General features: G+C 39.4%; 1 protein-coding gene across 3 annotated transcripts in view; it reads left to right on the forward strand.

Moving 5' to 3' along the window:
- Positions 1-15,000, forward strand: part of TNIP3 (TNFAIP3 interacting protein 3) — a 94,379-nt gene that overhangs the window by 68,414 nt on the left and 10,965 nt on the right. For all 3 annotated transcript variants that reach the window (XM_080588727.1, XM_080588729.1, XM_080588728.1), the window contains 5 exons: positions 3,167-3,295; positions 7,165-7,281; positions 9,946-10,071; positions 11,542-11,595; positions 12,875-13,033. In XM_080588727.1, the coding sequence (XP_080444853.1) occupies positions 3,167-3,295; positions 7,165-7,281; positions 9,946-10,071; positions 11,542-11,595; positions 12,875-13,033 (585 nt within the window). The remainder of the gene's footprint in view (positions 1-3,166; positions 3,296-7,164; positions 7,282-9,945; positions 10,072-11,541; positions 11,596-12,874; positions 13,034-15,000) is intronic.

Below are 15,000 nucleotides of genomic sequence, written 5' to 3' on the forward strand. Positions count from 1 at the left end.
TTTTTAGGGTGAATTTCTTTGTGTCAGAGAAAGAAAATGCTACCACAATTTTAAACGGAAAAGCTGCAGATATCGTATAAAATGCTCAACAATAAAAAGTCAGATCCCTGAAGCTAAATTCCCACCAAAGTAAACCCACCAACCAAAGTGATCAGCAAAGTTATACCAAATATACAGAAAAGGTTGTCTTTGCCCCATCTGGCAAGCACCAGAGAGTGAACAGTAACTATTCTCATTCTGTTTCATGGTAACACACACTTCATAACCTCTTGTAAGAGCTTCTGACTGCTGCTCTGACAGCTGAAGGCAAGGTTCTCCTTTCTCATGGGAAACTTGATAATGTGAAACAAACCTGAAGACAAGTGGCAATCACATCACTTCCATTCTCAGATAAAATATACGATAGCTGCTGTAGGAAAAAAAAGTGTAAAGCCCTTAACTTTTATTTTCATAGGCAGAACATTTGTCTTACTTGCTTAACTATTACAACATGGGTAAACATGTGCTTGGTTTCCAACGAATAGGCCTATTTACATGCTTCAAAGCAAACCACGTCATGAACTTGTTTAATCACGGCCTGTATTTGCCCTCAATATACAGTCAATGCTAGACAATCCATCTTCCTGTTCATATTACTAAGATGTTTACTGTCAACCTTTTTAATAAATGATAGCTGTGAAAAATAGGTAACTCTTTGGAAAGGTAACGATGAGCAGTACACTCTCAAATTGTTTTTCTACATACGAGAATAATGAACAAGGTAACTATATACTCTAAAAATCTCTTACGGGGACAGGTCAACCTGCCTGGCATACCAGCTTTAGAACAGCAGTTTCTCTAAAAATTATATGGCAGCCACTAAGTGCTTCTATTTCTTTTGAACTTCTTTAGTTGTTGAATGCCCTGCAAGGATGCAGGAGATCTACACCTTTGCAAATGTAGCTGCTAAAAGTAGAGAATTTTGAATGAGCATCATAAATTGTAATATCCACGTCAAGTTATGCTGTGCTGCCCACATGGCTAGGTGAAGAAAAAGCAGTTCCAAGGGACAAATCAGAGAAATGCTTAAAATTGTTCAGCTTGAAAACACACAAGTAGGTCTGTTGCTTTAAAGTTCAGAATGCCGAAGGGACCTAGGCTGACAGATCTATCACGATTAATTTTGTAGGGCTTTGTATTTTTTTCTACAGCATCTAACTTTCTTCATACTTGCATTTATTTTATATTTTATATATATATAAATATATATAGTATTATATATGTATCTTTCTCTATATTTTATTTTCTTAGAAGATAGCAACAGGTTTTTTTTTAATGTTCTTCTTCACTCCCTATAGCCATGGAGCTGGCATAGGCTGCAGAAGGTTATTGCCAGAGCACAGTAATAAGGTGTTTGTTTTCTAATTGCTTATCTAATCCAGCAGCCTGACAGGACCTTTTAAATTTATTTATTCAGAGTAGCTTCCATGAGCCATATGGGAAAACCAGCAACAGCAAAGCATCTCTGTCTGATGGGGCTATTTTTCTTTTTTGGTGCGTCTGAAGGTATGACTGTCACACTGACAATGTTGTGAATTAAAAGTTATCTGTTTGCGTGTCCTCCATGGCCCACCTATGAAAACTGTCTGTTTTGGAGATTTAAATTATTTTGTTCTCTCTGGGCTCAACTCTGTGCCCGTAGATGGTAATCAAAGACTTACGGTAAAGGAGCCATAAAACCTAAGATTAAGTGTTGAATAAGAAGCAATAAGACTAAGAATTCAGATGGTTCAAAAACCCAAACAAACTGTGTTTGGCTTCATTATAAATGTCTGTATTCCTCAAGCTGTCCGCTTCGGAGAAGGAGAATGTGTGCTAGGAGAGCGGAAAAGGGGATGGCAAAGAGCAGAATATAGCTAAAAACCTACAAGGATTTTAGTGTGTGTTTGTTTTTTAATATCTTAAGGCATACAGAGACATGCCAACTTGAGTTAACTCCTGAGTGAGTTCCTTACAGAAATGTTCCAAGTAGTCTAGAACAAAGGAAAATAAGGCTACCTCCTGCATATGGGACAGTTTCTCAGGGGTGTTTTTCAGTGGCTTGATGTGCACAGTGATTCACTTCTCGTGAGCCCAGAGGAAAAATACCTAGTAGCTGGCTGCACAGAGATAGGGCTGTTGCACAGAAAGAAAGCATGCGTATGGTGTCGTGTGTGTGTGATTGTTGGATCTCATTTCTTTATCACATAAAGCAGCTGCAGAGGAATATTTGAGGTTTGTTGTTGTTGTAGAACAGTCACTCTGTTTCAAATGTCTAAACAGCTTTCTCTAAGACAGTTCGACAAAAGCAAGCTAGCCAGGAATGCATTACCCTGGAGAGAAAGGAGGGAAGCTTACACAATGCCAGTTACTTCAGTTTCTGATCTGAATCTTAGCTCCCCTCATTGTAAATTGAAAATAGCTGTGCTGAAAGCAATAGGAGAAGTGAATCAAACTTAATTTGGCAAATCTGTCCTACTAATTTGTATAATAACATCTTGAAAGACTAGTATTAGTCCTGTTGCAAATAGGGACATCTTCATGGTGGTTGCTGGGATGGAAGCAGTGTAGGCACACACTAAGAAGGGTTGAGCTCAAGACAACTGTGATGGGGCTTAAAAAAAAAAAAGTGGGTTTCAAGCCTCAGTTGGTAGCTTGGTAATTCTTGAGCAGGCTGAGGCCTGCCTCAGTCTCTTGAGTAGTGGGAAAAGCCTTCACGATGAATGATTCAGAGATGTGGTTTTGTCTCCAATGTTGTATGATATTGGGGGTGGCTAGGACTCCAGCTGCTTCTAGCCCTGGCGTTGCATTGAGTAGATGCAACTAATGCAGGGTTGGGATGGTCATTTGTACACTTCCATTTGCCTTGGCCTGCCAGCTTTTTCATGCCTTTATGCAACTGCAGATTAAAGAGAGCAGGAATTTATTCTGGTATGTTGCCTCTATCTCATCATATGGTGAGTGGTCAAAACAATTTCAACAGACTTTATCATATCTGGGTTTTCCTAACCATCCGTCTTCCTGTTGCTTTCCTTCCCAGCTGTGTTTGGGACGCCAAAAATTCAGCACATCTGCCAGGCAGCAGATTATTTGAAAATTGTTTTTGAAAAATGGTTCCATCTGCATTTCTCTGTATTTTGCATCCCAGAAAGAAACAAAGGTTCTCAGTGAAGTCCTGCATGACATGAAGGAAGAGAACAAGCTCCTGAAGCAGAAGAACGCCTCAATGATAAGAAAACAAGAACACTATGAGTGTGAAATAAGTCGTCTTAATAAGGTATGAGCAAGAGTTGAGCCAGAGACTAGGACTTCTCCCTTTAATTCTAGTGTCTCTGATGTTAAGCACTAACACTACCTGATGACTTTATTTTCACTCCTTGGGTGAGCAATCTGTCCATGGTAGCAAACTTAACGATCACTGCTAATCTATAGATCATAGATTCAGAGAGCTGGGGGAAGAAGCAAGAACTGAATTTAGCTAATACCTGTTCATGCTGCTCTTGGCAGGTTGTAGGATTTGCACTGTAAAGAAGAAAATTAAGAAAATCTTTGGCTTCTTCTGTGAAACTTCTCTCTATCATAATTATGTTCTTTCTAGGTTTCCCCTCCTTAAAACAAAAGGGAAAGGGGAAATGGCACAAAGCTGTTTTCATGCACATCCAGTGGAACACTATGATAAAAAAAAAATCAGTTTAAAAACTGTTGTTTTACATATGTTCTGTCTGAGAATGGCTTCTCTTCACAAGACATATGCTTCAGTCTTCTTATATGCATGCATACATACATGAGTGTGTATATATATTTGTAGGTGTGCGTGTGTGTGTGTATATCTCATTGAGGAAATTGCCATAAAATAGCTCGGGATTTTTTTTTTTTTTTAACTGAGGGAAAGTAATAAATGTAACTTTGTTTAATCAAAAGATCACATAAAGCAGTGGGTGTTTTCTAACAATTCTGTATTTCATGGTGAACCACAAATGCTTCCTGAGGAAATGCACTGCAGTAACCATTGCTGTATATCTTTAAGTGAAGCATAAATTGGAGGACCAGAATGTGTGAAAGTCAGGGCAAAAAAGTAATGTTGCCATATTAAAATATCTGGCAACTTATGATCTCTAGCTCATTCTGAAATGCGTTGGCAAGACTTGCTCAAAAACTTCTGTAACTTTCATTACATATCTTGTTTGTATTTTATTTTATTTTTAGAATCTTACAGTGTTGTTGGAACTAAGATGTAGGTGAATAAACCATACTTTTAAATGAAACATCAGTTTTATGCAACATAGCTTCTCACATGAGTGTTGCTTTACTGATTTCCTGTGTAATTGCATCCTTCAGATCTCATGAATGCATGTAAGACTGTGCCCTTATAAGTCTAGTAGCCCTGTTATTGCAGTTTCAGTGACTTCAAGTGCTTACAAATTTTCCTAAATCAAACTTCTACCTTAAAAATACTTTAACCTCAAAAATACTTTAAACTCCTTCTGCGTTACTTCTGTTGGAAAGCTGTTCTGGAGCTGTAACCCTTCTTTTATTAGACACTTTCATCCAGTTCAGTTGGGTTTAATTTTTTTATTTAATTTATTTAATATTTAATTTGTTTTATTTATTTCATCTAATCCATTTAATTTTATTCAATTATTTATTTAATTTATTTTGGCCAGATGATATACTTTTTTTTTTCGATAGTAGTATCAAAAAAATCTGCTTCACTCCTGCTGTTACCCTTGCTCTTTACTTATATCAATGTGGAGCAAGCATATTTTCAGTACAGGACAGTAGCTAAACTGACCCAAGTTTTTTGTTCCCTTAAATATATAACTGCTTGCTAATATGCATGGTTTTGCATATCAGTCATTTTAAGATGCTTAATTCCCAGATTGTGGAAGATATTACTACTTGTTTTTAAGTACATTAACTTGTTTACTTCCAGCTTCATCCAGCATTGATCTGGTCATCCAGAGTACCCAAAATGTAGATCTTGTTCTGATCCTACTTTGATGTTTGCCATATGAAAGTGTTGTTGCAATAGTTTGGAATGCCATATCCCAAGACTGTTGGCTTTCCTGTTGCAGTTTCCTTGTTTGCCTTATAGTTCAAGTACTAGACAAATTTCTCTCTGACTTAATTGATAACTTTGCTTCAGCACCATCTCAGTTGTGTCATTCAAACACGGACTGATAGGCTGTAATTTCCCCATTAAGAAAATCTGTTTAAAATTATTATTTTTTTTTAAATGAAAGATTATCAGGTTAAACTCTGCTTTACTTCATCCCATTTCTCATGTCTGTAAGGCTTTTCTCTTCAAAATTTCTTCCCAAACCTGGCACACTCGTGTGGTTAGATTAAGGGATTGCTAGTTGCATGGACCACATCCTTCTCATAACTTTGAAAACCAAGTGGGTTGTCTTTCAGTAATATAGTTTATACAGTTTCCTTTTCGATTAAAAAAAATACATAAATATATATATATGTAAGAAAAACTCTGTGCTACTTGTCTTGCAATTTCAGGTTTCAGTTTTCAGTATTTCTAAATGAACATTATTTAACACTGTGTGAAGTTAAGCTGAGTTTAACTCAGTGAGCTGCGAGGTCTTTCTCATTTTCACTTGTTCCTTGCTGGTGGCCATCCTGCCATTGCCACAGAGCTGTATTATCCTCCTTCTTGGGTAATACAGTTTTTAGTCTTGCTCACAGCATCACTGTGTATTACCTTTCTGCTTGTGCCCATTTTTATAATGAAAGAAGCTCTTACAACTTTTTTGTAACATACAGCTCACGATACCTTGCAGCTCACTGCCTAGAATCATGATAACAAAAACTTCACTGACACTTGTGTCTTCTGACCCTCCACTCCCAACCTAAAAGCTGATGTGAAACTTGTTTTTATTATTTGTTTTGCTATTTGTGTAGAGCACTGAAGTGTCATATTGTAAAAGAGATCAGCAGTGGCTGGAAGGGACAAAAGGAAGATTAGTCAGTGATCTATTTGTATCTACATCCTCCCATATTTAGGTATGGCCTTATGACGTGGAATACAAACTTTGTCAATAGTATACCTCTTCTGCACTGTTCTTAGTGACAGTAGCTCACCAGATTTTTCTCTTCTGTGTTCCTTGTTGGAAGTGCTATTTTTCCTCCCCTTTTTGATACTTCATGGAAGATGAGGTCCATAATACTAATCCTTGGGTTTCTTAGGTGCTCTTTTTTCCTGCTTGTCTTTTTCCCCTTCTCCCTTTTCCCTCTCTAAGTTATTTTCTCCCTTCTCTTACAACACAAGTGGTGCGTGGCCAGTCAGGGGGAGCTGGGGACCACTAGCAAGAAGGGAACCTTCTAAAGTGGAGGAAATTAGCTGAGTCCATATGTTCTGTGAGAGATGCAGAAAAGCACTGAAATTGAAATGTGAGCGTTTGTGGTAGAGTAAATAAGAAATGTGTAAGTGTGGTTATAGACAGAAAGTGGTAAGAATGATTTAAGAACTATTCCAGTCCAAGGGACAGCTGTGGAACACTATTAAATAAATAAAATCTGCAAAGAAATGTAGCAGAATTTGACTGAAAAATAGTATAAGAGCATTCTCAGTGTAGTGTGTGTATACATAACTCCCTCTAGTGACAAGTTATAGAGACTACATAACTTCGTCTCGATGTGAGTATTCACTTTGGTTCCAGCTGAAGAAATTTGTACTCGTGGTGCAAAAAGTGTTTCAGTCCGACTTTACTATAGGAACATTTATAGGCATAGTCGAATGCTACTTTAACATTCTTGGGTTGTTTGGTCTTTTGACACTGGTCTTGGTTTTTCTCAAATTCTGATTTGCACAAGGAAAATGGCATTTCTGAATGAGATTTGCAGCTGTGATTTCCACAGCTAGTTGTCGGTTATAGTTTAAGTAAAAGCACAGTCTTCTAAACTACACCATCTCAAATTCATGGATCTAGTGTGGGCACTTTGGAAATTTGGACTTAGGCATACATAGATGTTATTCGTAATATTCACTGTATATAATTGAAGCAACTGCAAATGAATGAAAAATGAATGAATGAAAAAAGCCTGTGACTCTACTTAAAGAGAACACTTACACAGAAATAAATCTTTCTGATGTGGTGGATCTCAGTACAGTAACTATGATGTTTTACGTTGCAGGCCCTTAAGGATGCACTGCAAAAGAAGCACCAATCTGTTCCTGGGACTCCTTCAGAGGGGGTTGACAAGAACAGCCTTGAGGACATGAGAACCCAACTTGAAGTTCTCCGGCAGCAGGTGAGAATGGCTGGAAGCAAGCCTGGCTTGAATTTCATGCCACACGATTTTGCCTTTTCTCCCAAGAACAGTGCCTGGCTGACTTGCTATATAGTACTTTTGAACGGAAGAGTTGTAGTCCATTCAAATTGGTGTTTCCTAAGATGCTGTCATCACAGCAGTGTCCATAAAGTGAAATTCACTCCTTGCGAAAGACTGGAGCAAGCTCTTGTGTAGGATTTCAAGCTGCAGAATGGCTCTTGTGATTTTTGGAGGCGTCCTGCCAGCTCCCTGCTAGGGACTGAATTTCCTCCGGAGAGAATGCCAAACTTCATGAGTTACTGATGAATTTGTTGCTTGTGTCTTCTGCTCCTTATATCGTAGAAGTTGAAAGTTTAATGAATTGTCTAGAGAATGCTGGTCTTGGAAAATTAGTGATGGTATTGTAGTTGTTCAAAGTGTGGTGCGAGACATTTGAATCTATAACCTGCATACCAATCACTACAGACAATCGTATTTTTTTTATCTTCATTTTGAGCAATTCAAGTGCTTTGTGCACTCTACGTATGAAAGAATCTGTTTAAAAGCATGATACTTCTCAGATAATCTAACAATTTTGGTCTGTCATCCTGGACAGTGTTAGGGCTAACATTATTGACACACAAATGGATGTGATCAGAATGGGAATTTTATTCAATGGGAGTAAAATACTTGTTTCTGTCACGTTTGACAGCAGAGCCAGATTTTGCTCTCTAATGTAATGCTTGCCACATGCTGGAGAATAAAATCCTGCACTTGATTGTACAGTAATGAGTTATTTCATTCTACACAATAAAATAGAGTAAACCTTTTTTCTTTTTTTTTCCTTTCCTTCAGAATTCTCATGGGGCAACCGTTTTATGATTGTATTTTTCTAGTTGTATAAATCAGTGCACTGAGTCCAAACTTCCTTCTGCACGAAATGGAGCAGAAGGCTCTAACTGTTTGGAGGAGGGACCCCTGGGACACACAATGTGACAGAGCCTCACCAGAGCTTGGCGGTCACCAGGCCATCCCTGGCTACTACAGAAGAGTTAAAGGCATTCATGCCTTGGGAGATGTCCCCCTATTTCTCAGGACAAGAGAATATAATGACAAAACTGTGACAAAGTTTACTCCCTTGCAGCTTCAACAAATTGTACAGCTGGGGAGCAGTAGGGAGGTGAGACAGCAGAGAGTGAAGTAGGAGAGAAGAAATGAGGGAACACTAAGAAGAAGTGCGTATAGGTGGACAGGGGTCCAAGAGAGCTACATGTCTGCAAACGACTGCTTTGCCTCTGTTTTGGAGGGTCAGTAGTGCTCGTGCCTTCTTCAGGCACAGGCTGTGAGCTGAGACTTCACGCGGCCACACAGAAAGCCTTTGTTCATTTTACACACTGTTATTCAGGAAGGGGGTTATATCTAGTGGGGGACCGTCAGATCCAAAAAAAAACTTGCAAAAATTAGCTGCAACAGGCAGGTCATACAAATTTATAGAGCCCTGCATTGACTTTTTTTTTTATTTCCCTGAGATATTAACATTTCTCCTTCTGTGTAGTCATAATACTGCTGCCAGCAAAAAAGAAAATTGGGTCTACACTAGGGGCAGAGCATGAGGCACAGCAACCAAATTCTTTGGAAGTAGACTGTCGGCAGGCTTTAGTGACCAACTGAAAGGACTCCTGAAAGCTCTGATGATAGTTCCCACTCCAGTGTGCTTTTGTTGTTATAGAATAATAGAACCATTCAGGTTGGAAAAGACCTCTAAGATCATCTAATCCAACCTTATCTGTCAGTGAATGTGCCACCAACCTTCAGCTTCATAGAAGGTGGGTACCTGCCCATTAGCTGAAGAACTATGGGTTTCTTTCCACAGTGTTTCAGCCAAGGTGTAAACTCCTTGACTGTCCTGACTAGTTCAAGTCTTACGGTCATAAATATATGGCCGTGGCTCTAAATACTATCACTTACTCGCACAGCTTAATCCTTTGGGCCACACTCTTGTTAGAGTTAGACCATAAGAAAAGGTAAATCTGCAGGCAACTGCAAAGGCATAAAACAAGGTAGGCTCAAGGCTAAGCTTGTCATGTGGTATTCAGTGGGCTATGAAAAAGGCAGGATGTTCTTTGATCACAGTTGCTCATCATTAGGTTGGATAAAATGATAATCTTCTGTCAGACAGTGTGATAGAAGTCATTTTTTTTGTGCTGTGTGAACACCTCGGGTCTCCACCAGAATGCTAACTGCTTGCATCTGAGATACCGGAGGGAGTAAAAGATGTTTGTAATTGAAAAGAAAACTGGAAAAAAAATCATAGAATGTTTGCTCTACTACTGTTTATCCCTTAAAAAGATCCATGTCTTTAGTATTTTGTATCTTATTTATAATTGTTAAAATGGATATTCCCCAGTAAGCCTTTTAATTATGACTATTTACAAACAGTGAAGCTGTGGACTGTTTCAATTGATACGCCACTGTGGAATTGTCATTTTGTACTGTTCATTTAAAAAAAAAGCGAGGGAAAATCTTTTGGTTGCAGGACTGTAAAGAGGGATTCTTTTGGAATGCATCCCACTGCTTGGCCGTTGTTTAAAAAGCAACTATACAACAAAGTGGATTAAAATTTCTGTTGTGGCTCTGCTGAAATTCACATAGTCATGATTGCAGGTACAAATATATGAAGAAGACTTCAGAAAGGAGCGATCTGACAGAGAAAGACTTAATGAGGAAAAAGAAGCATTGCAGAAGATTAACGAGAGATTACAGTCTCAACTGAATAAACTAAACTCTCAGGTATGAGTCAAAAGAAAGTCACTATTGCCAGCACATGTGTATTTTATTTTTATTTTCTCACTCTCCACACAATCCAAGGCTTTCTGGCTTCCATTAATTGACATTGGATTTTATGTGAGGTCACCACCTGGGATGAAATCATTCTGAAGTAATGCAGTAAGAAGATGAGAAATGATTAGAGACAACTTCCAAATTAAGTACATGAAGGGAGTGTTTATTGCAAGATCTCTTCAAACATATCTTAAAATGGAGGGGGGGAATCAAAAACAAATCCAGAGGACTCTTGATTGTTTCACTGGCACTTGATATGAGAGTTGTAACATCAAACCAGCTTTTGAAATAAAAAGCGTCTGTAATGAATCCTGACCTCTGCTATGGAATTACAGAGTAATATTAATATCACTGAGGAAAAAAAAAAAGTCTCCATCCAAATTAGCTGAGCAGCCTCTGGAATAATTTCTTGTTGCAACATCCTTTTTATCTCTTCAGAGTAGTGTCAGTATTCTGTTCACAGACATTCAGGAAGCCAAAGCAAAGTCATGGCATGCAAAATTTTGAGCTTTCTCAACTCCCTTTAAAAATTATGAAATTTTGAGGTTTCCTGTCTTGACAAAGTTGTGCAATGTCTTAAAAGAATGGCTGATTACCAAAATGTTCTGTGATGATTTATTGTTCTCCCCAACTTTGTTTTGAAACAGAAACTGCGGTGTTGCCTTATTTTCAGCCAAGCCATTCATCATTACTAGCAAGATCTTGCAATAACGTCAGAGGCAAGGTGCCTGTCCAGTGTTCCTCACTGCCACCAGTTTCAGTTGTAGAGGAGCACAGGTTGGGCATCTTGACTGATACTAGGGCACTGCTGCAGTTGTGCCTGAGGCTAACCTGTACTTTTGTAGGTGCTTGGAAGCATTTCATGCAGGTGTAAAAACCCACCAACCAAACAAAACCTAGCAGTGCCAGAGTGAATGCTGTGATTTGCCATTCAGGCCATCCCAGGCATACAGAAATACCTGGGACAATCTGTTACTTTGCGTGAAATAACTTTTAGTTATATTTCCCCTACCCAGTAGCCCACTCCTGGGTGGTTCAATAAGGTGTGTGTGTAGGACACATTTGTAGATGTGTTTGTAATCAAAGACATCTTCCTATATATTTTTGCTCCATCTAGAGAGCATAAAACCCCAAACTTCTTGTATGGCCCTGACTGGTCAGTCAGTGGATGCTGTGAGAACCTCTCACAGCAGTGGCAGTGAGCAGAGGGACTATAAATGGGGCTAACAGGCCTCTCCCACTCCTCCCCAGCCTCTCTGGACCAGGAGCAACAATTTATCTGCAGTGCATGCATACTGTGCGCCCTACAGGTGGTACAAGCTCTGTGTGATATGCCCCTGCATTGCAGTGACAGGAACAGCTTTGGATGCGATTTTTAAGGATTTGATTTATCAGGGTGAATATTTCATTTATTTTCAGATTAAGACCTGTGTGAAGGGAAAGGAAAAACTAGAAAAGCAGTTACAGCAGCAGGTATGTTTCTATTTACCTGTGCCTTGTTGTTAGATGTAAATGAAATGCTGGCCCTCGGGAGCAGTGAGGAACTATCTCCATTTCTTATGCTCCCAGTCTCTGCTTGTCAGCCACCAAAACCAGTGCCATTAGATGTGACAGGAGGGGCTGAAGGGTTCAAGCTCTTTATGTTGGGAGAACGAGCATGTCCGTTCTTCCTCCTCCTACCCTCTTGAGAGGGAGGAAGAAGGGCACTTACTCTCGCAACATAGAGATCTTGAACCCTTGACAGGGGATTGGTGCCGTACATAACTGGCTATCATCTGCAGGACAGATGCTGGGACTTGCTGGTGTATTCTAGTTGAGACAGGAGATGGAGGCTAGTGGAGTTGTACCTGAGGCTCACCTATATACGGAGGCTCAGTACCAGGCTTTAAGCTATCCTGTGTGTTCAGCTTCATCTGCTGGCCCAAATCCATTCCACGACTTATCTGTGGCTATGGATGGATGAGAGAGACCAGTAGGGTGTGAATTTGCAGTGCATCAGATGTTCCACAGTATTTTCCCCTGCAATTCCTCCTTTTTCATGTAGCCTTTATCACAGGGAATTTCTGAGGCACTAGTACACACGCAGGCAGCCGCTGCTGAGTGGTTGGGACACTGGGAGCTTACACTTGGGAGCGGCTTGTTTGTCTCTTCCTGCTTTGGGATGTGATTAAACAAGCTTATGAAGTACTTTAAATATGAGAGGAGCCATGCAGTGTATTTATTAGTTTATTTTCTTAAGTCAAGTTATTTAGTTCTGACTCATCTTTCATTCCTCCTTGTTCTGTCCTTAGGCAAATTCCCATTAATTCTACTGGGACGCAGAAAGCCTAAGAAAAGGCACAACCAAATCTCAAGACCATAGACTTTGGTCCTTTACCAATATTATTTATTTTTCTTGTTATGCAAATGCCTGTCCACATGTAGTTCTGCTTCAAAGTATTGAATGTTACTAATGGGTAATGAAAATCTCTTGAATATGGAAAGCACGCAGAAATATGCTTGCCATATATTGAAAAAAGATATTTTCAACATAAAAGGTGTCAAGACTCTGGCATGGCAAAAGTCAAATTTCTTAAATACTTCTTTAATCATGAACAGTCTGAAGAAGCTAAACTTCATTGTTACCCATGCTGACAGAGGGGATTTTCTTCCCTGTTGCTTTTCACCAATGAATTTGTATGCGGATATTCTGTTGGTTGTCATATCCTGCTAGTAATGCATTTTTTTTCTTGCTTTGCTTAATTTTTGACAGACAAAAGACCTCCCGGTACAGTCTGAGAGGCCCAGCTACCCACCTCCACTCTTTCTCTCCCCATGCGTTAATTATGGGAACTGTGGGTTGGTTCTTCACTATCAAGATCCTCGAGTACATCCAATGTCTCGCAGGGCACAAGAACAGCAGCAGCACTCAGTAAGGTTCCCACCTTCTCCCGTTTCACAGGGGCACTGATTTTATCACAGCGTGATGACCACAGAAGAATTAACGTGGTGCTATCACACTGTTGTCCTCATCAGTAACTAAATCTGTTGTTTTTTGGCTTGTTTTGGTGCCACGTCAAGATTTTTTACTGGTTTTAGAATTACCCCTAGATCTGGAAGAGCCTTTCTGGTGGTCTCTGTACAGTCTCTCTTCCACGTTTGTCTTCCCCCAGATGCTGATTTTCTGTTATAAGCTTGTTCTTTTCTTCTTTGCTGTTCCTGAGTCTTTGGTACTGAACTGCACAGAGTGCTGCCATGTCTCAATCAAAGCATAATCCACTGAAATCTGTGCACAGAGGAAAAAATGCAGCAATTTAAATATATGGTTGATAAGTTATACTTTAAGTATATACGCTTATATATTTTAAATTTATTTTGGCAAACACTATTCATCTATAAAACCACATGAAAAAGAGATTATATATTTGTTTTCCATGATGCTTCTGGTCATTCTCTAATTAAAAAAATAAAGTTGTTCGATTGGATTCTTGTTGGTTTCTTAGATTAATTTACATACATGTAAATGCAGAGCCTTTTCTAGCTGGAACCCAGTTCTGGGCATACAAAGTAAATGACAGTGACACAATTGGGTATCTAGTTGCAGTTGGCATTATTCTGTTCTCTTCCCTCTATTCAGCTGAAGAAAGCTTGTTGACTAATGTCTTATTTCCGTGTCCTACCCTGAGTATTTCTGTCTCTGGCTCTATTACTGGAGAATTACTTTCGTGCTTCACTTACGGTTTCTGTATTCACAGATAATACAACCGTCCTCCCGCCAGGCAGTACCCCTGTAGGCAGGCTGCACAATCGCACGTTCCCCGTACACGTTCCCACACGCTGACAAGCTAGTGGCAGGGTGTACAGCGCTGCTGTTCAACGCTATGGGCGAAGCCCCAGATTGTGTTGCTTGTGCTGAGTAGTATCTTCCTTCTGGTACTCTGATGTGAAATGGGATTATGTGAGGAGTGAGGTTTACTACGGGTGAGGCACTCAGACAGAATGCTTTAGGAATGCAATTTTCCCAAGCAAGCCTGTGTGTTGGAAGAAGGAAAAAAAAAGAGCATAAGTGGAAGTTATATCTGAGCGTGGATAACACAGTGGGAAACTTTAATTTTTTCCTGGCACACGACAAGGTCCTGTCTTCCTTGGCATACAGAGGAATCCTTTGCCTTAGGGCAGGTTAAGTCAGGATGAGTTATCTATTTCAAGAAAAATACTGCTTCAGAGAATGACATTTTTGAAATGCTGTGGGTTATCTAACAAGTAGGCTGTGCTTGTTCAAAACCATGTTTAAATTTATTCTCACTGGTGAATGTCATTTCTGCCTATAAAGCTGTTGCCTATCAAAAGATGTTCATTATTTGTGAAATTACAGCTTAGTTTCTGCAAGACACGTATAAGGCTTTTCGACTGCAGAAATCCATTTGAAAAACTGTGGTCAAACGAGTCATTTCTATAGTCCATGAGTGTGCTTATCTGCTTGTTTATCAGAGTTGGAAGTATCGCAGAATATTTTTCAGTGCAATTTGGACTCTGTCCCAGATTATTTTGGCTCTTCTCCCTGAACTTTCATCATCTGGGTTTCTAATTCTGCAAGGGATCACTGGGTTTACAACTTTGCCATTCCTGCTGGAGCACTGGGGTCAGTCTGACTGGTTGCTTTGTAACTCCCAGTTTCATTCTGAGTTTTCTTTGAAATTCTTCGCCTGTGAGAGTGCAGTGTTGCTGCTCTGAGCTTTTGATAACTCCCTGAGCAATTTGTTAGCAATGAAGAAAGGTGTTAGAATTTAATGAGTGTCCTGAGTTAACATACGTAATCCTGTGTGTTTAGTCTGTGCTTTTGCTTTTTCAATCTTTTTATATCTTGCACCTTTTCGTTCCTTTTACATTGTCAGTAGA

This window comes from Anser brachyrhynchus (genome assembly GCF_964034855.1).
Source record: "Anser brachyrhynchus genome assembly, chromosome: 4".
In the NCBI taxonomy this organism is placed as follows: domain Eukaryota; kingdom Metazoa; phylum Chordata; class Aves; order Anseriformes; family Anatidae; genus Anser; species Anser brachyrhynchus.